Source organism: Rhinoraja longicauda, chromosome 34 (genome assembly GCF_053455715.1).
Source record: "Rhinoraja longicauda isolate Sanriku21f chromosome 34, sRhiLon1.1, whole genome shotgun sequence".
Taxonomy (NCBI): Eukaryota; Metazoa; Chordata; class Chondrichthyes; order Rajiformes; family Arhynchobatidae; genus Rhinoraja; species Rhinoraja longicauda.
Genome location: NC_135986.1, coordinates 20,269,452 through 20,292,975, shown reverse-complemented (window position 1 = coordinate 20,292,975; position 23,524 = coordinate 20,269,452). Strand labels below are relative to the sequence as shown.

The following is a 23,524-nucleotide window of genomic DNA, read 5'->3' as shown; positions in this document are numbered from 1 at the left end:
GTTTGTACGTTCTCCTCGTGACCTGCGTGGGTTTCCTCCAAGTGCTCCGATTTCCTCCCACACTCCAAAAATGTACACGTCTGTAGGTTAATTAGTTTTGGTAAAATTATAAATTGTCCCTCGTGTGTGTGTGGGATAGTGTAAGTGTGTTTGGATCGCTGGTCGGCACGGACTCGATGGGCCGAAGGGCGTGTTTCTGCGCTGTATCTCTAAACTAAACTACACTATGCTCTCAAGTATTTTAATTAATTTTCCAACCTGGAGAAAAAGGTTCTGACTGTCTACCCTATCCATGCGTCTCATAATTTTATTCACTGGGTGATCTTTCTGGTCTCTTGCAGGCGTTCCTTGTTTATGCTGCCGGCGTTTATTCCAACATGGGCAACTACAAGTCTTTCGGAGACACCAAGTTTGTGCCTAACTTGCCACAGGTAAAACCATCGGCGTTTTAAAAGCAAAACGCCTCATTGTTCACAAGTTATAGGAGTAGAATTGGGCCATTTGGCCCATCGAGGCCACTACCCCATTCAATCATGGCTGAACTCTGCCTCCTCATCCCATTTTCCTGCCTTCTCCCCATAACCCTTGACGCCCGTTCTAATCAAGAATTTGTCCATCTCTGCCCCGGAATGGCGGGACTGTCATATGAGGAAAGACTGGAGCGACTGGGCTTGTATACACTGGAGTTTAGAAGGATGAGAGGGGGTCTTATCGAAACATATAAGATTATTATGGGGTTGGACACGTTAGAGGCAGGAAACATGTTCCCAATGTTGGGGGAGTCCAGAACCAGGGGCCACACAGTTTAAGAATAAGGGGTAGGCCATTTAGAACGGAGACGAGGAAAATCTTTTTCAGTCAGAGAGTTGTGAATCTGTGGAATTCTCTGCCTCAGAAGGCAGTGGAGGCCAATTCTCTGGATACATTCAAGAGAGAGCTGGATAGAGCTCTTAAGGATAGCGGAGTCAGGGGGTATGGGGAGAAGGCAGGAACGGGGTACTGATTGAGAATGATCAGCCATGATCACATTGAATGGCGGTGCTGGCTCGAAGGGCCGAATGGCCTCCTCCTGCACCTATTGTCTATTAACTCTGCCTCCTCATCCCATTTTCCTGCCTTCTCCCCATAACCCTTGACGCCCGTTCTAATCAAGTATTTGCCCATCTCTGCTACAACAATATCCACTGACTTGGCCTCTGCAGCCCTCTGTGGCAACGGGCGTCGAGGATTGTGGGGAGAAGGCAGCAAAAATGGGATGAGGAGGGCATGATCGGGCATGATCGGCCATGTTGGCCGGCGTGGGCACGTTGGGCACAGAGGGTGTGTTTCCACGCCGGCCTTTCTCCGGTGTTCTGCTCCTGACTTTCGTCCCTCTCTGTGACGCAGGAGAAGCTGAAGGAGTTGGTGTGGCAGAGCAAAGCCTTCCGGAAGAACCCGGACGAGATGGAACGGCTTTGGCTGGTCTGCGGGGACCTCATGTTCTCACTGGAGGATCGGCAAAAGCAGCTGGGCCTGGGAGCCAAGGTACAAACACCACCTCGCCCGCCTCTTTTACCCCACGCCCCCCCCTTCACACAGAGGGTGGTGGGTGTATGGAACAAGCTGCCAAAGGAGGTAGTTGAGGCTGGGACTATCCCATCGTTTAAGAAGCAGTTGGACAGGTACATGGATAGGACGGGTTTGTAGGGGTATGGACCAAGCGCAGGCAAGTGGGATTAGGGTAGCTGGGACATTATTGGCCAGTGTGAGCGAGTTGGGCCAAAGGGCCTGTATCCCTCTATGAGTCTATCAAGACTCAACAAGACAACTTTGAAGCTGGTAAGACATGGGTGGGGGAGAGTCTCTTGTCCAGAGTAGGGGAATTGAGAACCAAAGGACATGGGTTTAAGAAGAGGGGGGGGGGGGGAAGATTTAACAGGGAGAAATGGGTGTGGGTCCACATTGGGGAACAGGGATGAGAGGAGATCTTATCGAAACATATAAGATTATTAAGGGGTTGGACACGTTAGAGGCAGGAAACATGTTCCCAATGTTGGGGGAGTCCAGAACAAGGGGCCACAGTTTACGAATAAGGGGTAGGCCATTTAGAACGGAGATGAGGAAAACCTTTTTCACTCAGAGAGTTGTGAATCTGTGGAATTCTCTTCCTCAGAAGGCAGTGGAGGCCAATTCTCTTAAAGCATTCAAGAGAGAGCTAGATAGAGCTCTTAAGGATAGCGGAGTCAGGGGGTATGGGGAGAAGGCAGGAACGGGGTACTGATTGAGAATGATCAGCCATGATCACAGTGAATGGTGGAGCTGGCTCGAAGGGCCGAATGGCCTGCACCTGTTGTCTGTTGCCTAAGTCAATGTTCGTACCGCTGGGGTGTAAGCTGCCCAAGCGAAATATGAGGTGATGTTCCTCCAATTGTGTAGGATAGTGTTAGTGTGCGGGGATCGCTGGTCGGCGCGGACTCGATGGGCCCAAGGGCCTCCTCCTGCACCTATTGTCTATAACCCATAGAAGTGTACAAAGTCGTGAGAGGAATAGATCGGGTGAATGCACAGTCTCTGGTCCAGAGAGGAATCGAGAACCAGAGAATGTGGGTTTCAGGGGAGGGAGGAAATATTTAATAGGAACCTGAGGGGTAACTATTTTACACAAAGGGAGGCGGGTGTATGGGACGAGCTGCCGGAGGAGGTGGTTGAGGCTGGGGCAATGGCAACATTTAAGAAACATTTAGACAGGTACGTGGATAGGGCTGGTTTAGATGGATATGGGCCGGGCGCAGGCAGGTGGGACGAGTGTAGATGGGGCATGCTGGTCGCTGTGGGCCGAAGGGCCTGTTTCCACGCTTATCATTCAAAGATCTTCTCTCCCTCAGGGCATCACAACCTACTTCTCGGGGAACTGCGATCTGGAGGATGCTGAGTTGGCACAGAAATTCCTGGATTTCAAGGTAGGAAGATCTCGCGGGCAGTTGTGAAGCAGAGCCCCGAGCCGAAATGTTGCCTGTCCATTTCCCTCCAGACCCGCTGAGCCCCTCCAGCGCCTTGTATTTTGCTGCATCTCATAGAAACATAGAAAACAGGTGCAGGAGGAGGTCATTTGGCCCTTCGAGCCAGCACCGCCATCCACTGTGATCATGGCTGATCATCCACAATCAGTAACCTGTGCCTGCCTTCTCCCCATATCCCTTGATTCCGCTAGCCCCTAGAGCTCTAACTAACTCTCTTTAAAATGCATCCAGTGAATTGGCCTCCACTGCCTTCTGTGGCAGAGAATTCCACAAATTCACAACTCTCTGGGTGAAAAAGTTTTTTCTCATCTCAGTTTCAAATGGCCTCCCCTTTATTCTTAGACTGTGTGTGGCCCCTGGTTCAGGACTCCCCCAACATTGGGAACATGTTTCTTCCTGCCTCTAACGTGTCCAATCCCTTAATAATCTTATATGTTTCAATAAGATCCCATCTCATCCTTCTAAACTCCAGTGTACACAAGCCCAGTCTTTCCAATCTTCCCTCGTACGACAGTCCCGCCATCCCGGGGATTAACCTGGTGAACCTACGCTGCACTGCCTCAATAGCAAGGACGTCCTTCCTCTGTGTCCTTCTCCTTGGGAACTGAACTGGCACAGAAAATGTTGGGAGGAGAGATTTGTGGGAAGGCAATATGTGTAAACTCGTAGAACTAAACAGCATAGAAACGGGGCCCTTTTAGAAGATAGAACAGTACAAACACAAAATGGTGGACTAACTCAGCGGGCCAGGCAGCATCTCTGGAGAGAAGGAATGGGTGACGATTCGCGTCGAAGTAGGGTCTCGACCCGAGTTGCCACCCATTGCACTCGTTCCAAGCACCCACCACCCTTTGTGTGGAAAAAGTTACCCCTCAGATTCCTGTTAAATCTTTTCCCCTTCACCTTAAACCTATGTCCTCTGGTCCTCGATTCGGCTACTCTGGGCAATATACCCTGTGCATCTACCCGATCTACTCCTCTCGTGATTTTATGCACCTCTAGGAGATCAATTCTCACCAGTCAGCAGAAAACCAATACATGGTTACAATCGAGCCATCCACAGTATCACCCAGAGAGTTGTGAATCTGTGGAATTCTCTGCCTCAGAAGGCAGTGGAGGCCAAGTCTCTGGATGCTTTCAAGAGAGAGTTAGATAGAGCTCTTAATGATAGCGGAGTCAAGGGATATGGGGAGAAGGCAGGAACGAGGTACTGATTGTGGATGATCAGCCATGATCATAGTGAATGGCGGTGCGTACAGGCTCGAAGGGCCAAATGGCCTCCTCCTGCACCTATTGTCTATACAAATACATGATAAGGGAATATTGTTCAGGTAAAGTCCGATCAAAGATAATCTGAGTCAAAAAGATAATCTGAGGGTCCCTGATGAGGTAGATAGTAGTTCAGCACTGCTCTCTGGTTGTAGGAGGACGGTTCAGTTGCCTGATAACAGCCGGGAAGAAACTGTCCCTGAATCTGGAGGTGTGCGTTTCCACACTTCTGTACCTCTTGCCCGATGGGAGAGGGGAGGAGAGGGGGTGACCGGGGGGGGGTGAGACTGGTCCTTGATTATGCTGCTGGCCTTGCCGAGGCAGCGTGAGGCGTAGATGGAGTCGATGGGGTGGGAGTAAAGGGTGAGGGTAGGGGAGAGGGTGGAAAATTAGAGGTAATGCTAAATCACTAACGAATAGATACTTTCCTCTCCCGTCTCTCTAGGGCATCAGTGCTTACAACACCCGCCTGTTTAAGACAGTTGGGGACGATGGAAAAACAGTGTACGAGGTCAGGCTTGCCTCAGCCATGGCGGACGGTACGTTTTACACCTTCGTGTCTTTCTCTCTGTGTGCTGCGTTCTCCACCCTCGTGTTCACAACCAGACCAAGGGTGTAGTGTAATAGGAAGTGTGCTTTATAAGTGTGCCTCGCACTGCGTCTCAGTATTACATAGCGCCAGACCCGTCCCCACCTGTACTGTACCCCAGTGTTACACACACACACACCCGTCCCCACCTGTACTGTACCCCAGTGTTACACACACACACACACACACACACCCGTCCCCACCTGTACTGTACCCCAGTGTTACACACACACACACACACACACACACCCGTCCCCACCTGTACTGTACCCCAGTGTTACACACACACACACGTCCCCACCTGTACTGTACCCCAGTGTTGTACAGCGATAGACCCGTCCCCACCAGTACTGTACCCCAGTGTTACACACACACACACACACACACACACACACACACCCGTCCCCACCTGTACTGTACCCCAGTGTTACACACACACACACACGTCCCCACCTGTACTGTACCCCAGTGTTACACACACACACACACACACACACACCCATCCCCACCGGTACTGTACCCCAGTGTTACACACACACACACACACACGTCCCCACCTGTACTGTACCCCAGTGTTACACACACACACACACACATTCTCGTTCCCACCTATACTGTACCCCAGTGTTACACACACACACACACACATACACACACCCGTCCCCACCTGTACTGTACCCCAGTGTTACACACACACACACACACACACACACAGACCCGTCCTCACCTATACTGTACCCCAGTGTTACACACACACACACACACACACACCCGTCCCCACCTGTACTGTACATCAGTGTGGGGACGGGTCTGTGTGTGTAACACTGGGGTACAGTACCGGTGGGGACGGGTCTGTGTGTGTAACACTGGGGTACAGTACAGGTGGGGACGGGTCTGTGTGTGTCTCACTGAGACGCAGTGAGAGGTATATCTGTTGTAAAGCACATTTCCTATCGGGGTGACGTTCCCTCCCACCTGTGTCGTGTTTGCCTTGACCTGCCCTCTCTCTCTCTCCTCCCACAGATGCCCCTTCGAAGGGAGAGTTGGGCAACCAGTGCGGGCTTTACGAGTTTGAGGGTGTGACGTTCAGGGTGTCCCGGGGAGATTACTCCCCGCTGATGAAGAAGGTGGTGGAGAGTCTGGAGAAGGCCAAGGTGAGCAAGAGCGCAGGGTGGGGGAGGGGTGGTGGGGGGGGGGAGGGGGAGGGGTGGTGGGGGAGGGGGAGGGGGTGGGGGAGGGGTGGTGGGGGGGTGGGCGAGGGAGTGGGGGAGGGGATGGGGGGTGGTGGGGGGGGTGGGCGAGGGAGTGGGGGAGGGGGGGTGGGCGAGGGAGTGGGGGGGGGGAGAGGGGGAGGGGGGGTGGGTGAGGGAAGGTGGGTGAGGGAACCCTGAAACATCAGCAGCACGGTGGCGCAGCGGTAGATTTGCTGCCTCACAGCGCCAGAGACCCGGGTTCAATCCCGACTACGGGCGCCGTCTGTACGGAGTTTGTACGTTCCCCCCCGTGACCTGCGTGGGTTTTCTCCGAGATCTTCGCTTTCCGCCCACACTCCAAAGACGTGCAGGTTTGTAGGTTAATTGGCTTGGTATAAATTGTAAATTGTCCTTAGTGTGTGTGTAGGATAGTGTCGGTGTGCGGGGTGGAGTTTCTATCGGCGTTTGTAATTCTCCCCCGGGCCGACGCGCCCGCCGGGACGGTTACAGCGACGCCTCGCCCAGCGAGCAGCCGGGATACGGCAGGGAAGTGGAACAGCCTCACGGAGGGCATGGGGAAAAGTCACATGCATGTGCCCTGTCGCTCATGCTCACGCGCACTTGCTTGCACACGTCTGCCCCTCGTGTGTGCACACACCCGCGCCCCCTTGCATACGCGTGTCCATGCATGCACACGTGCCCGCACATCCGTGCCCCATGCACACGCATATACACGCTCACATTTGCACATGGCACGCCTCCTTGCACACGTGCTCAAACCCGCTAGCAGCGCACATGCACACTTGCACACCCCTCTGCGCGTGCAAACACGCTCGCGCTGGCTCCCGTGTGCACTCTTGCGCTCTCCCTTGCACGTGCAAACACACTCGCGCACACCCATGCGCACACTCGCGCATGCACACACACACATGCACGCTGGTTCGCCCCGCACGCGCGCGCATGCATGCACGCTCCACTGGTGCTGTTCCGGTTAAACCTGCACTGTCTGCCAGCTGCACTCCCTGGGAAGGACAGCCCCGGTCCAGTGGCTGCCCTGCCCTGCCCAGCCACAGCTCCGCCCCCTCACCCCCCCCTGCCTCTTGTGTGTCCCCCAGGATCACGCCTCCACCCCCAACGTGGAGAAGATGCTGCTGCACTACAACCGCAGCTTCAACACCGGCTCCATCGACGCTCACAAGGAGGGGTCCAAGCACTGGATTCGGGATGAGGGGCCCATTGTGGAGAGGTGAGGCAGGGCCAAGCCCCCCCATCGCACTCTAGCATCCACTTGCCCCATCGCCAAGCGACCCACAGCCCTGCTGCATCACACACACACACACACCCCAACTCCAACCCCAACCCCCAACACCTGCCACAACTTTAGTTATTCTGCCAGCACCACTCGAATTCCTTCATTTACAAGTAGTGTCAGAAAATAACTGCAGATGCTGGTACAAATCGAAGGTATTTATTCACAAAATGCTGGAGTAACTCAGCGGGCCGGGCAGCATCTCAGGAGAGAAGGAATGGGCGACGTTTCGGGTCGAGACCCTTCTTCAGACTGAAGAAACGTCGCCCATTCCTTCTCTCCCGAGATGCTGCCCGACCCGCTGAGTTACTCCAGCATTTTGTGAATAAAATCCTTAATTTACAAAATCTCCAACCCTCCGTCATCTTTTTGGTTTTGGAGGTACAGCGCGGAAACAGGCCCTTCGGCCCACCGAGTCCGCGCCGACCAGCGATCCCCGCACACACTAACACTATCCTACACACACCAGGGACAATTCTGCATTTTCTCCCGGCCAATTGACCTCCAAATCTGTCCATCTTTGGAGTGTTGCTGCCTCAATAGATAATAGGTGCAGGAGGAGGCCATTCGGCCCTTCGAGACAGCACCGCCATTCAATGTGATCATGGCCGATCATTCTCAATCAGTACCCCGTTCCTGCCTTCTCCCCATACCCCCTGACTCCGCTATCCTTAAGAGCTCTTCCCAGCTCTCTCTTGAATGCATTCAGAGAATTGGCCTCCACTGCCTTCTGAGGCAGAGAATTCCACAGATTCACAACTCTCTGACTGAAAAGGTTTTTCCTCATCTCCGTTCTAAATCTTTTCCCCTATGTCCTCTGGACCTCGATTCCCCTACTCTGGCCAAGAGATTCTGTGCTTCTACGCGATCTATTCCTCTCATTTTATAAGATCACTCCTCATCCTCCCAGCAAATAGAGACCCAGCCTGCTCAACCTCTCCCTGTAGCTCACACCCTCTAATCCTGGCAACATCCTTGAGAAATCTTCTCTGAACCTTTTCAAGCTTGACAATATCTTTCCTGAAAAATGATTTCCTCATCTCAGTTCTCACGGTGCCGGAGACCCGGGTTCGATCCCGACTACGGGCGCCGTCTGCATGGAGTTTGTACGTTCTCCCCGTGACCTGCATGGGTTTTCTCCGGGATCTTCGGTTTCCTCCCACACTCCAAAGATGCACGGGTTTGTAGGTTAATTGGCTTGGTATCAATGTAAAATTATGCTTTCTACCGTCATGGACAAAGAGGGTGGAAACAAGCCCTTCGGCCCAACTTAGCCACGCTGGCCAACATGTCCCAGCTACACTAGTCCCACCTGCCCACATTTGGCCCATATCCCTCCAAACCCGTCCTATCCATGCACTTGTCTAACTGTTTCTTAAACGTTGCAATAGTCCCAACCTCCTCCGGCAGCTCGTTCCACACACCCATCACCCTCTGTGTGAAAAGGTAACCCCTCAGATTCCTATTAAATCGTTTCCCCCTTCACCTTAAACCCGTGTCCTCTGGTCCTCGATTCCCCTACTCTGGGCAAGAGACTCTGTGCGTGCACTGCGTATCCATCTGACTTTGTACAAAGATGTTTACAGTTGCCATCTTTCTGATTCTACAGTTACATCGGCTTCATTGAAAGTTACCGTGACCCGTATGGCTCCAGAGGGGAGTTTGAAGGTAGTGTACAGCCAATGAGTTGTGTTTCCACCACAGGCAGAGGCGTGTGTGTGTCACCTGAGATAGACACAAAAATGCTGGAGTGACTCAGCTGGAGGGAAGGAATGGGTGACGTTTCGGGTCGAGACCCTTCTTCAGGTCGGGGGGTGGGGGGGAGGGGGACTAGAGGTCCGAACAAATCAGAGCCGGCCCCGATGAGCCGGGCAAGGTGGAGCTCACAGTGGTGTGGGAGGGGAGCGGGGCCGCGTGAGTGCGCCACACCGCCGTGGTGGGGACGCGGTGCCCGGGGGGGGGGGGGGGGGTTGGAGGTGTGTGGATTGGGGCGGTGCGGGTGGGGGAGGTGCAGTGTGCGGGTGGGGGGGCGCGGTGGGGGGTGTTGGAGGGTTGCGGGTGGGATGGAGGTGGGGGTTGCGGTGTGGGTGAGAACATGGTGGGGGGGGCAGTGTGGGTTGGAGGGGTGTGGGTGGGGGGAGGTGCGGTGGGGGGGGCGGTGCAGGTGGGGGTTGCAGTGTGGGTGAGAACGTGGTGTGGGTGGGGGGGTGTGGGTGAGAACGTGGTGCGGGTGGGGGGGGTAGTGGGGGTGGGAGCGGTGCGGGTGGGGGGGAGGTGCAGTGTGGGTGGGGGGGGCGAGGTGGGGGGGTGTTGGAGGGTTGCGGTGTGGGTGAGAACGTGGTGGGGGGGGGGCGGTGTGGATTGGGGGCGGGGGTGGGGGGCAGTGTGGGTTGGAGGGGTGTGGGTGGGTGGGGGTTGCAATAGACAATAGGTGCAGGAGGAGGCCATTCAGCCCTTCGAACCAGCACCGCCATTCAATGCGATCATGGCTGATCACTCTCAATCAGTACCCCGTTCCTGCCTTCTCCCCATACCCCCTGACTCCGCTATCCTTAAGAGCTCTATCCAGCTCTCTTGAAAGCATCCAACAAACTGGCCTCCACTGCCTTCTGAGGCAGAGAATTCCACACCTTCACCACTCTCTGACTGAAAAAGTTCTTCCTCATCTCCGTTCTAAATGGCCTAACCCTTATTCTTAAACTGTGGCCCCTTGTTCTGGACTCCCCCAACATTGGGAACATGTTTCCTGCCTCTAATGTGTCCAATCCCCTAATTATCTTATATGTTTCAATAAGATCCCCCCCTCATCCTTCTAAATTCCAGTGTATACAAGCCTAATTGCTCCAGCCTTTCAACATACGACAGTCCCGCCATTCCGGGAATTAACCTAGTGAACCTACGCTGCACGCCCTCCATAGCAAGAATATCCTTCCTCAAATTTGGAGACCAAAACTGCACACAGTACTCCAGGTGCGGTCTCACCAGGGCCCGGTACAACTGTAGAAGGACCTCTTTGCTCCTATACTCAACTCCTCTTGTTATGAAGGCCAACATTCCATTGGCTTTCTTCACTGCCTGCTGTACCTGCATGCTTCCTTTCATTGACTGACGCACTAGGACACCCAGATCTCGTTGAACTCCCCCTCCTCCTAACTTGACACCATTCAGATAATAATCTGCCTTTCTATTCTTACTTCCAAAGTGAATAACCTCACACTTATCTACATTAAACTGCATTTGCCATGTATCCGCCCACTCACACAACCTGTCCAAGTCACCCTGCAGCCTTATTGCATCTTCCTCACAGTTCACACTACCCCCCAGCTTAGTATCATCTGCAAATTTGGTAATGGTACTTTTAATCCCTTCATCTAAGTTGCGGTGCGGGTGGGAACGCGGTGTGGGTTGGGGGGTAGGGGGTTGATGTGTGGGTGGGGGGGCGATGTGGGTGTTAAAGTGGTGCGGGTGGGGAGGGGGGTGGAGGGGGGCGATGCAGGTGGGGGGGGAAGCAAGGCTGTATGGGTGCGAAATACTGTGGGAGGGCGGGGGGATCGGGGGGATGACTGTTGGAGGGGGGAGGGGACGTGAAGAGGGGGCAGGGCGGCTGCTGTGTGAGTCTGGGCGGCCATCTTGGCCACAGCTGGGTACTGGGTGGCGGTGACACACATTAACCTTGCTGACCTCCCTCCCTCCCTCTCTCTCGTCTCCTCCCCAGGGTTTGTGGCGATGGTGAACAAGGACATGAGTGCCAAGTTCACGCGGCTGGTGGCCTCCGCCGAGCAGCTGCTGCCCCAGCTGCCCTGGCCCCAGCCCTTCGAGAAGGACCGCTTCCTCAAGCCTGACTTCACCTCCCTCGACGTGCTGACCTTCGCCGGCAGTGGCATCCCAGCCGGCATCAACATCCCCAACTGTGAGCCCACATCCCTCCCCCCCTCCCTCCCCTCTGCTCCCTCCCCTCTGCTCCCTCCCCTCCCTCCCTCCCCTCTGCCCCCTCCCTCCCTCCCCTCTCTGCCTCTGATCCCTCCCTCCCCTCGCCCCCTCCCTCCCTCCGTCCCCTCCCTCCCTCCCCCCTCACTCTGCTGCTCCCTCCCCTCCGTCCCCTCCTCCCTCCCCTCCTCTCTGCCTCTGATCCCTCCCTCCCTCTGCTGATCTTTCCCCTCCATCCCCTCCCTCCCTCCCCTCCGCCCCTGATCCCACCCTCCCTCCCCCACTGCTGCTTGCTCCTTCCCCTCCGCTCAGCCCCATATCCCTCCCTCCCACCCCCCTCCCTCTGCTGCTCGCTCCCTTCCCCTCTCTCCCTCCCCCCCACCCTCTCTGCCTCTGATCTCTCCCTCCCCTCTGCTCCTGATCCCCCTTCCTGTGCGACACGGTGGCGCGGCGGGTAGAGCTGCTGCCTCACAGTGCCAGAGACCCGGATTCCATCCTGACTGCTGTCTGCGTGGAGTTTGTACGTTGCCGCGATCACACGTTCTCCCCGTGACCGCGTGGGTTTTCTCCGGGTGCTCCGGTTTCCCCTCGCACTCCACAAAAAGACGTGCGGGTTTGTAGGTGAAATGGGCGTCGGTAAAGTTTGCAACTTGTCCCCGGTGTGTGTAAGATGGCGCTAGTGTACGGGGTGATCGCTGGTGAACTCGGTGGGCCGAAGGAAAAGCAGCCAACATCAAAGACTTGTCCCACCCTGCTCATTCCCCCTTTCCCCCCCCCTCTCCCATCCGGTAGAAAGTGCAGAAGCTTCGAATGTCAGAGCGTGGCATAGAAACATAGGCATTAGGGGCATGAGGAGGCCATTTGGCCCTTCGAGCCAGCACCGCCATTCATTGTGATCATGGCTGATCTCTGGAGGGAAGGACCGGGTGATGTTTTGGGTCGAGACCCTTCTGACTGAGAGGAGAGGAGGAGAGGAGTGGGTTGTGCATCTCACTGCAGCTTTTGCAGCCCCACCCGTGCAACCCAGCGCTGCTGACGGTCGCTGCCCAGTGTGGGGACGGGAGGCTCTGCCCCAGCCCGTGTTAATCCGTGCCGTCCTCTCTCCCCCCCCCCCCCCCCCCCCAGACGACGACATCCGCCAGACGGTGGGGTTTAAAAACGTCTCGCTCGGGAACGTGCTGGCAGTGGCCTACTTTACCCAGAAGGAGAAACTCACCTTCCTGGAGGATCACGACAAGGTCTGTGTGTCTCAGCCTGTCCACACGTGTCAGCGTCTGTGTGTCTGTCTGTTGCTGTGTGTGTGTCTCTGTGCACGTGTGTCAGCATCTGTGTCTGTCTACCTGTATCTGTGTGTGTGTGTGTGTGTGCGTCTCTGCCTGTATCTGTGAGCGTCTCTGCCTGTATCTGTGCGTGTGTGTAGCTGTCTGTGTGTGTGTACACGTGTGTCTGTGTGTCTCTGTCCGCCTGTATCTGTGCATGTGTGTCGGTCAGCGTCTGTGTGCGTGTGTGTCTCTGCCTGTATCTGTGTGTCTGCCTGTGTGTGTGTGTGTCAGCGTCTGTATGCCTGTCATCGTCTGTGTGTGTGTCTCTATACATGTCTGTTTCTCTGCATGTGTGTGTCTGTCTGTCTTTGTGTGTGCATGTGACTCTGTCTGTCTCTGTGTGTGTGGGGGGGGGTGTGCGTGTGGGGGGGTGCGTGTGTCCGCGCGCGTGTGCTTTGCCTCTCCCTCCACACTTGCTGCAGGCCTCCTGAGGTCGCTGCGCTGTGCTTTAAAGGGTTCAGAAAAGATTTAGGAGGATGTTGCCAGAAGGTGTGAGCTACAGGGAGAGGTTGAGCAGGCTGGGTCTCTATTCCTTGGAGCGCAGGAGGATGAGGGGAGATCTTATAGAGGTGTACAAAATCATGAGAGGAATAGATCGGGTAGACGCACAGAGTCTCTTACCCAGAGTAGGGGAATCGAGGACCAGAGGACACGGGTTCAAGGTGAAGGGGAAAAGATTTAATAGGAATCCGAGGGGTAACTTTTCCACACAGAGGGTGGTGGGTGAATGGAACGAGCTGCCGGAGGAGGTATTTGAGGCTGGGAATATCCCATCGTTTACGAAACAGTTGGACAGGTACATGGATAGGACGGGTTTGGAGGGATATGGGCCAAGCACAGGCAGGTGGGACTAGTGTAGCTGGGGCGTGTTGGCCGGTGTGGGCGAGTTGGGCCGAAGGGCCTGTTTCCACGCTGGGGGCCACTCTATATGGAGGCCACCCCGGCTGACTCTGCCTCCTTGTCCCTGCAGGACCTGTACATCAAGTGGAAAAGCCCGTCCTTTGAGGTCCAGGTGGGCCTTCACGAACTGCTGGGCCACGGCAGCGGGAAGCTCTTTGTCCAGGTCAGTCCGCGTCCTCCCGACCTCCCCCCGACCCCTCCTTCAGCTCGGACGCCAGCCATCCCATCGGGGAGGGATGGGGGGGGGGGGCATCAGAGGCACAAGGAGAGGGGAGAAGATCCACCCTGGGGGTCCCCATCAATGTCGGACAGAAGGGCGGCACGGTGGCGCGGCGGTAGCGTTGCCGCCTTACAGCGAACGCAGCGCCGGAGACCCGGGTTCCATCCCGACTACGGGCGCTTGTCTGCACGTTCTCCCCGTGACCTGCGTGGGCTTTCCTCCGAGATCTTCGGTTTCCTCCCACACTCCAAAGACGTGCGGGTTTTGTAGGTTAATTGGTTTGGTATAAGTGTAAAAATTGTCCCACGTGGGAATAGGATGGTGTCAGTGTGCGGGGATCGTTGGTCGGTGCCGACCCGGTGGGCCGATGGGCCTGTTTCCACGCTGCGTCTCTAAGCCAACTCTGGTAGTCCCCCATCAAAGTGAGAGGGGCGATCTCCACCCTGGTATTTAGATTTAGAGATACAGCGCGGAAACGCCCTTCAGCCCACCGGGTCCGCGCCGCCCAGCGACCCCCGCACACTAACACTGTCCTACACCCACTAGGGACAATTTTTACATTTTACCCAGTCAATTAACCTACATAACTGTACGTCTTTGGGGTGTGGGAGGAAACCGAAGATCTCAGAGAAAGCCCACGCAGGTCACGGGGAGAACGTACAAACTCCGTACAGACGGCGCCCGTAGTCAGGATCGAACCCGGGTCACCGTGTTATGGACCATAGACAATAGGTGCAGGAGGAGGCCATTCGGCCCTTCGAGCCAGCACCGCCATTCATGTGATCATGCTGATCATTCTCAATCAGTACCCCGTTCCTGCCTTCTCCCCATACCCCCTGACTCCGCTATCCTTAAGAGCTCTATCCAGCTCTCTCTTGAGTGTTGCCCCAATAAAGGTGGAGGAGAAGGTCTACCTTGGGTGTCTCCTCAAGATGGGAGTGTAGGTTCATCCCCATCAAGGTGGGGGAGAAGGTCCACCCTAAAAGTCCCCATCGACTAAAGTGGGATAGGTTGGGTCGCACACGGTGGGCCTTCAAGGTGAGCGAGAAGTGGCCCACTCTGGTTGTCCCCGTCGTGGTGAGAGGGGAGGCCCATCTGCCCCACCGAGGAGGGGGAGAAGAGGCCCGCCTCGGGTGTCAACATCAATGTGGGGGAGAAGGTCGGACCTCGATGACCCTGGGTCCCTGGGTGTCCCATTAACATGGGAGAGAAGGAAGTCTATCCCCATCCAGGTGGGAGAGAAGATCTCACCTCATCGCGGTGAGGAGGGATGGTCCATCGCCGGCTTTCCCCACCAAGGTGGTCTTCAAGGTGGTCTACACCAAGGCTGCCCCTCCCCCACATATAACCACCCTTTCTCCGTCTCCCCCAGGACCACGAGGGCAAGTTCAACTTTGACACCAGCCTGATGAACCCGGAGACGGGCGAGGAGGTGAGTGAGTGGCGCCGTCCGTTACTGCCACGCGGAACGGCAGCGGGGCCCTTTGGCCCGTCCTGCCCATGCTAGCTCCTCCGCTGCACTGCTTGCCGTGAAAGAATAATGAGGCCTTATCGACGCGCACAAGATCCCAAATGGGTGGTGGCGGGGCGGACCGTAGGTGATAGGAGTAGAATCAGACCGTTCGGCCCATCGGCTCTACGCCGCCATTCAATCGTGGCTGATCCATCTCTCCCTCCTAACCCCATTTCTCCTGCCTTCTCCCATAACCCCTGACACCCGCACTAATCGAGAAATCTATCTCTGCCTTAAAACTACCCACTGACTTGGCCTCCACAGCCGTCTGTGGCAATGAGTTCCACAATACTGAGATGAGGAATCTCAAACCAGGTGACTTAGATGTTGACACGAGTGACTATATGCTGGAATCTTGAGCAAAAACTGTCAAATACCCATCTATAATAATCCCTTTTTCCAACCCTTGGCACACAGCTTTCATTGCCAAAGATTCAAGTAAATAGAAACATTGAAAATAGGTGCAGGAGGAGGCCATTTGGCCCTTCGAGCCAGCACCGCCATTCATTGTGATCATGGCTGATCGTCCACAATCTGCCTTCTCCCCATATCCCTTGATTCCACTAGCCCCTAGAGCTCTATCTAACTCTTTTAAATTCATCCAGTGAATCGGCCTCCACTGCCTTCTGAGGCAGAGAATTCCACAGATTCACAACTCTCTGGGTGAAAAAGTTCTTGTCACCTCAGTTTTAAATGGCCTACCCCTTATTCTTAAACTGTGGCCCCTCGTTCTGGACTCCCCCAACATTGGGAACATGTTTCCTGCCTCGAGCCTGTCCAATCCCTTAATAATCTTATGTGTTTCAATAAGATTCCCCCCCTCATCCTTCTAAATTCCATTCTAGTCGCTCCACTCTTTCAACGTATGACAGCCAATAGACAATAGGTGCAGGAGGAGGCCATTCGGCCCTTCGAGCCTGTACGCACCACCATTCAATGTGATCATGGCTGATCATTCTCAATCAGTACCCTGTTCCTGCCTTCTCCCCCCCATACCCCCTGACTCCACTATCCTTAAGAGCTCTATCTATCTCTTGAATGCATTCAGAGAATTGGCCTCCACTGCCTTCCGAGGCAGAGAATTCCACAGATTTACAACTCTCCTGGCCCCTGGTTCTGGACTCCCCCAACATTGGGAACATGTTTCCTGCCTCTAACGTGTCCAACCCCTTAATAATCTTATACGTTTCGATAAGATCCCCTCTCATCCTTCTAAATTCCAGTGTATACAAGCCCAGTCACTCCGGTCTTTCAACATATGACAGTCCCGCCATTCCGGGGATTAACCTGGTGAACCTACGCTGTACGCCCTCAATAGCAAGAATGTCAAAATTTGGAGACCAAAACTGTCCCATACAGTCCCGCCATCCCGGGAATTATCCTGGTTAAGCCAGACCCACAGCGGCCTGAGAGAGGGGGGCATTCGCTGAGAGCTGGACCTTCATCTGCCTTTCTCTCGCTCTCTCTCTCTTTTTTCCCCCTTCCAGATCAAGAGCTGGTACAAGCAGGGCGAGTCCTGGGACAGCAAGTTCTCCACCATAGCCTCAACCTACGAGGAGTGTCGGGCCGAGTGTGTGGGCTTGTACCTCTGCCTGAACCGAGAGATCCTGAAGTGAGTGCAGGATCTTCCCCCCCTCCCCACTCGCCTCCCCACTCCCCTCCCCTCCCCTCCCCTCTCCTCTCCTCCCATCTCCTCTCCTCCCATCTCCTCTCCTCCCCTCTCCCCTCTCCTCTCCCCTCCCATCTCCTCTCCTCTCCTCTCCCCTCCCATCTCCTCTCCTCCCCTCTCTCCTCCCCTCCCCTCTTCCCCCCTCCCCACTCCCCTCCCCTCCCCTCTCCTCTCCTCCCATCTCCTCTCCTCCCCTCTCCCCTCCCCTCTCCTCCCCTCCCCTCTCCTCCCCTCTCCTCCCCTCCCCTCTCCTCCCTCCTCCCCTCCCATCTCCTCCCCTCTCCTCCCCTCCCATCTCCTCCCCTCTCCCCTCCCATCTCCTCTCCTCCCCTCTCTCCTCCCCTCCCCTCTCCTCCCCTCTCCCCTCCCCTCTCCTCCCCTCCCATCTCCTCCCCTCCCATCTCCTCCCCTCTCCTCCCCTCCCATCTCCTCTCCTCTCCTCTCCCCTCCCATCTCCTCTCCTCCCCCTCCTCTCCCCTCCCCTCACAGTCCCCCCCCTTCCCCCCCCCCCCCCCCCCCATCGCCCCGGAACTCAAGTAAGGGGGGAGGATGAGGGGAGATCTTATAGAGGTGCACAAAATCATGAGAGGAATAGACGGGCAGACGCTCGGGGTCTCTAGCCCAGAGTAGGGGAGTCGAGGACACGGGTTCAAGGTGAAGGGGGAAAGATTTAACAGGAACCCGAGAGGTAACTTTCTCACACAGAGGGTGGCGGGTGTACGGAACAAGCTGCCAGAGGAGGTAGTTGAGGCTGGGACTGTCCCCACGTTTAAGAAACAGGCAGGTACATAGATAGGAAAAAAAACTGCAGACGCTGTTTGAAATCGAAGGGAGCCACAAAATGCCGGAGTGACTTAAGGATAAGGAGGATGTCTTTTAGGACCGAGATGAGAATGTTTTTTTTCACACAGAGAGTGGTGAATCTGTGGAATTCTCTGCCACAGAAGGTAGTTGAGGCCGGTTCATTGGCTATATTTAAGAGGGAGTTAGATGTGGCCCTTGTGGCTAAAGGGATCAGGGGGTATGGAGAGAAGGCAGGTACGGGATACTGATTGAGAATGATTAGCCGTGATCATATTGAATGGCGGTGCGTACAGGCTCGAAGGGCCGAATGGCCTCCTCCTGCACCTATTGTCTATGTTTCTATGACTCAGCGGGTCAGGCAGCATCTCGGGAGGGAAGGAACGGGTGGAGACCCTTCTTCAGGGCTGTTGCTCTGTCAGTTTCCTTCTACCTTGGGGTTTGGTGCACTTGGCGTCTGAGTGGTCACCTGTTTGCCTCCTGCCTCCCCCCTCCGCTCTGCTGCAGGATCTTCAGCCACGAGGGGGCGGACGCGGACGATGTGATCTACATTAACTGGCTGACCATGGTGCGGGCTGGAGTCTTGGGCCTGGAGTTCTACACCCCAGAGACCAAGAAATGGAGGCAGGTGAGTGGTCGCAAGCACGTCCGACGGCTTCTGTGAATTGTCCCGAGGGTGTGTGTGTGCGCGTGCGTGCGTGCAAATGTGCGTGCGTGCAAGTGTGCGTGTGTGTAGGACAGTCTAAAGTTTCATTGCCACACGTGTCCTAGATAGAACAGAAATTCTTACTTGCAGTAGCACAACAGAATATGTAAACGCTTAACACTGTAAACAAGAGCGGCACGGTGGCGCAGCGGTAGAGTTGCCGCCTTACAGCGAATGCAGCGCCGGAGACTCAGGTTCGATCCTGACTACGGGCGCCATCTGTACGGAGTTTGCACGTTCTCCCCGTGACCTGCGTGGGTTTTCTCCGAGATCTTCGGTTTCCTCCCACTCTCCAAAGACGTACAGGTTTGACTGGGTAAATGTAAACATTGTCCCTAGTGGGTGTAGGATAGTGTTAGTGTGCGGGGATCGCTGGGCGGCGCGGACTCGGTGGGCCGAAGGGCCTGTTTCCGCGCTGTATCTCTAAATAAATAAAATCTAACAAACGAGAAAAAATAGTTCAGTGTGTGTGTATGTGCACATGCCCACACACACACACATATACGCGTAGGAAAGAACTGCACATATGCTGGTTTAAATCGAAGGCAGACGCAAAATGCTGGAGCAACTCAGCGGGTCGGGCAGCATCTCTGGAGAGAAGGAATGGGCGACGTTTCGGGTGGTGAATTTGAGAAGAGGGGTCCCGACCCGAAACGTCGCCCATTCCTTCTCTCCAGAGATGCTGAGTTACTCCAGTATTTTGTGCCTTCGGTGAATCTGTCGAACTCATTGCCAAAGAAGGGCGGCACGGTGGCGCAGCGGTAGAGTTGCCGCCTTACAGCGAATGCAGCGCCGGAGACCCGGGTTCCATCCCGACTGCGGGCACCGTCTGTACGGAATTTGTACGTTCTCCCCGTGACCCTCGTGGGTTTTCCCCCTGAGATCTTCGGTTTCCTCCCGCACTCCGAAGACGTGCAGGTTTGCAGGTGAGTTGGCTTGGTAAATGTAAAAATTGTCCCCAGTGGGTGTAGGATAGTGTTAATGTGCGGGGATCGCTGGGCGGCACTTACCCGGTGGGCCGAAAGGGCCTGTTTCCGCACTGTATCTCTAAACTAAAGAAGGCCGTGGAGGCCAAGTCAACGGATATTTTTAAGGCAGAGATTGACAGATTCTTGATTAGTGCGGGCGTCAGGGGTTATGGGGAGAAGGCAGGAGAATGGGGTTAGGAGGGAGACATAGATCAGCCATGATTGAATGGGGGAGTAGACTTGATGGGCCGAATGGCCTCCTATCACTTATGATTGCATGAGGGGTGACGATATTCATGGATCCTGGAGTAGACTCGATGGGCCGAATTCTAGAACTTATGAACTGATGAAGAACTGTTGACCCTCCCTCTGCCCCTCCCTCTGCCAGGCCCACATGCAGGCTCGCTTTGTCATCCTGCGGGTGCTGCTGGAAGCGGGCCAGGGCCTGGTCACCGTGCGGCAGACCACCGGCTCCGACGGCAGACCCGACGCCATCATCACCCTGGACCGGGAGAAGATCAGCACCGTGGGCAAGACCGCCATCGAGGCCTTCCTCAGGAAGCTGCAGGTACGGGGGGACCAGACAGGGTGTTGCACCGCCGTCCCGCGCCTCACTCTTCCCCCACGCGGGGTCTGTGTTTATAAACCCACCCCCCACCCTGGGGTCGCCAACTGTCCCGTATTAGCCGGGACATCCCATATATTGGGCTAAATTGGTTTGTCCCGTACGGGACCGCCCTTGTCCCGTATTAGGCCCGGGGGATGTTATAGGCCCGGGGGGTGTTATAGGCCCGGACACTGTAGGCCGGGGGGCCGCTGTAGGCCTGGACACAGTAGGCCCAGGGACCACAGTAGGCCTGGACGCTGTAGGCCCGGGGGGACACTGTAGGCCCTGACCGCTGTAGGCCCGGGCCGAGTGTGCTCGCCTAACGGAGGTTGCGTAGTAACCCGCCTCCCGGCCCGGGCAGCCGCCATTGGTGGAGCAGGAGCACATGGCCACTGGCTGGGTGAGGTCCCGTGGTCCTGGGTGACGTCACCTTTTGTCCCTTATTTGGGAGTGAGATAGTTGGCAACCCTACCACTCCCCAACCTATTTTTCTACGTTTACACACCAGTCCCCTTCCTCTCTCTCTCCCTCCAACCCACCCCCACCCCTCCCTCCGTCTGCGCCCTGCCCTCCATGTGGCTCCACTCCTCGCCCTTCCCTCTGTGTCCAAGTGACAGCGACTATCCCTCCCTTGTTGCCCCTCACGTGTTCTCTGCCACAGAAGGCAGTGGAGGCCAATTAATCCACTGGATGTTTTCAAGAGAGAGTTAATTTTAGCTCTTCGGGCTAACGGAATCAAGGGATCTGGGGAGAAGACAAGAACGGGGCAATGATCTTTTAGATGATCAGCCATGATTGTATTGAATGGCTGTGCTGGCTCGAAGGGCCAAAAGGCCTACCCCTGCACCTATTTTTCTGTTTACGCACCAGTCCCCTTCCTCTCTCCCTCCAACCCACCCTCCCCTCCATGTGTTGCACCCCCCACCATCCCACTATACCTGCCCCCACCCCTCTCTCCCCCTGCGTTGCCCCCCTCTCTCTCCCCCACTGCCCACCCCTACCCCCTCTCTACCTCGTTCCCCCATTGCCCACCTCTACCGTCCCCCATTGCCCACCCCTACCCCCCCCCTCCACCTGCGTTCCCCCGTTGCCCACCTGTGCCCCCCTCCCCCCGTTGCCCACCTGTGCCCCCCATTGCCCACCTGTGCCCTCTCCCCCAGGTGTACAAAAGCACTGCGGACGAGGGCTCGGGCCGGGCGCTGTACTCCAGCTACTCGCAGGTGACGGACGGGGAGCCAGAGCGCTACCTGACGCTGCGCCAAACCGTGCTGCTGCGCAAGGAGTCCCGCAAGATGTTTGTGCAAGCCAACACCCGCATCGAAGGTACGTCCCGTCCACCCCTCCCCCCGCCCGCTGAGGGGCCTGGCAGGGAGGGAGGCCCCCGTAACCTAGAGTAAGAGGCACGCGACGTGAAAGCTGTTCACTGTACCTCGGCACTACATCACAATAAATTAAACCAAACTGGGGCCTGTTTCCCTGCTGTGTATTTCCGTGACTCTGAGTTTGAGTTGAGTTTATCGTCCCGTGTACCGAGGTACAGTGAAAAGCTTTTGTTGCGCGCTAACCAGTCAGCGGAGAGACAACACACGATTACAATCGAGCCGTCCACAGTGAACAGACACAGGATAAAGGGAATATCATGAATAAACGTTTAGTGCAAGGTAAAACCGATCAAGGATAGTCCGAGGGTCTCCAACGAGGTAGATAGTAGTTCAGCACTGCTCTCTGGTTGTGGTAGGACGGTTCAGTTGCCTGATTGGGGGTAGGGTACTGACATGGATAGAAAATTGGTTGGCAGACAGAAAGCAAAGAGTGGGGATAAATGGGTCCCTTTCAGAATGGCAGGCAGTGACTAGTGGGGTACCGCAAGGCTCGGTGCTGGGACCGCAGCTATTTACAATATACATCAATGACTTGGATGAAGGGGTTAAAAGTACCATTAGCAAATTTGCCGATGATACAAAGCTGGGTGGCAGTGTGAACTGTGAGGAAGATGCTATGAGGTTGCAGGGTGACTTGGTCAGGTTGTGTGAGTGGGCGGATGCATGGCAGATGCAGTTTAATGTGGATAAGTGTGAGGTTTTCCACTTTGGTGGTAAGAATAGGAAGGCAGAGTATTATCTGAATGGTGTCAATTTAGGAACAGGGGACGTACAACGAGATCTGGGTGTCCTAATGCATCAGTCACTGAAAGGAAGCATGCAGGTACAGCAGGCAGTGAAGAAAGCCAATGGAATGTTGGCCTTCATAACAAGAGGAGTTGAGTATAGGAGCAAAGAGGTCCTTCTGCAGTTGTACAGGGCCCTAGTGAGACCGCACCAGGAGTACTGTGTGCAGTTTTGTTCTCCCAATTTGAGGAAGGATATTCTTGCTATTGAAGGCGTGCAGCGTAGGTTTACTAGGTTAATTCCCGGAATGGCGGGACTGTCCTATGTTGAAAGACAGGAGCGACTAGGCTTGTATACACTGGAATTTAGAAGGATGAGAGGGGATCTTATCGAAACGTATAAGATTATTAAGGGGTTGGACACGTTAGAGGCAGGAATCATGTTCCCAATGTTGGGGGAGTCCAGAACCAGGGGCCACACAGTTTAAGAATAAGGGGTCGGCCATTTAGAACGGAGACGAGGAACAACATTTTCAGTCAGAGAGTTGTGAATCTGTGGAATTCTCTGCCTCAGAAGGCAGTGGAGGCCAATTCTCTGAATGCGTTCAAGAGAGAGCTTGATAGAGCTCTTAAGGATAGCGGAGTCAGGGGGTATGGGGAGAGGGCAGGAACGGGGTACTGATTGAGAATGATCGGCCATGATCGCATTGAATGGCGGTGCTGGCTCGAAGGGCCGAATGGCCTCCTCCTGCACCTATTGTCTATTGTTCCGGGAGAGGTCGGCGGCGGCGATATTGGCACATTTAAGACGAATATCCGTCCCTCTCTCTTCCCTCCTGAACTCAGGTGGAGACGTCCAGTTCCGGAGCTACGAGGCCTCGGCAGCTGGGCTGATCACCTCCTTCGTCGAGCGGTTCTCGGAGGATGGAGACGAGCTGGAGACCTGCCTTCAGGAGCTGTCGTGCCGCGATTCCAAACACTGGGGAATGTGAGACCGACTTCATTCAACGCAACTCCCTCCTGCCTCCTCGATTATGCCCTGAAGAACTCGTGGGGTGTTTTCTGTTTTCTTTTCTCTCTCTACTTTCAGTTTCTGACTTTTTTTTGCTTCATACAAGTTTGGTTCTTTTTTATTTCCCCCCCTCTCCCCCTCCCTGTTAGAGCTTTGAATTCCAAAGATCACATTCAGCCGGTGGGCCGAAGGGCCTTGTCCGCGTCTGGAATGGTGGGGGGGGGTTTAACTCGGTGGGTAGAGCCGCTGCCTCACGGCGCCAGAGGCCCGGGTGCGATCCCGACCGCGGGCGCCGTCTGTACGGAGTTTGCACCTCTCCCCGTGAACCACATGGGTTTCCTCCGGGCGCTCCGGTTTCCTCCCGCGCTCCAAAGACGTGCGGGTTTGTAGGTTAATTGACTTAAAAGTTGCAA

At 55.4% G+C, this 23,524-nt stretch overlaps 1 protein-coding gene across 1 annotated transcript in view; it reads left to right on the top strand.

Moving 5' to 3' along the window:
• dpp3 (dipeptidyl-peptidase 3) overlaps positions 1 to 23,518 on the top strand; it is a 33,043-nt gene extending 9,525 nt beyond the window's left edge. The window contains exons 3-18 of the mRNA XM_078428244.1: positions 342 to 431; positions 1,387 to 1,524; positions 2,865 to 2,939; positions 4,714 to 4,807; positions 5,881 to 6,011; positions 7,166 to 7,296; positions 8,969 to 9,027; positions 11,075 to 11,269; positions 12,412 to 12,524; positions 13,579 to 13,671; positions 15,101 to 15,160; positions 16,729 to 16,853; positions 18,219 to 18,339; positions 19,774 to 19,953; positions 21,153 to 21,315; positions 22,946 to 23,518. Of these exons, the coding sequence (XP_078284370.1) occupies positions 342 to 431; positions 1,387 to 1,524; positions 2,865 to 2,939; positions 4,714 to 4,807; positions 5,881 to 6,011; positions 7,166 to 7,296; positions 8,969 to 9,027; positions 11,075 to 11,269; positions 12,412 to 12,524; positions 13,579 to 13,671; positions 15,101 to 15,160; positions 16,729 to 16,853; positions 18,219 to 18,339; positions 19,774 to 19,953; positions 21,153 to 21,315; positions 22,946 to 23,091 (1,914 nt within the window). The 3' untranslated portion in view covers positions 23,092 to 23,518. The remainder of the gene's footprint in view (positions 1 to 341; positions 432 to 1,386; positions 1,525 to 2,864; positions 2,940 to 4,713; positions 4,808 to 5,880; positions 6,012 to 7,165; positions 7,297 to 8,968; positions 9,028 to 11,074; positions 11,270 to 12,411; positions 12,525 to 13,578; positions 13,672 to 15,100; positions 15,161 to 16,728; positions 16,854 to 18,218; positions 18,340 to 19,773; positions 19,954 to 21,152; positions 21,316 to 22,945) is intronic.
• Positions 23,519 to 23,524: the final 6 nt, after the last annotated feature.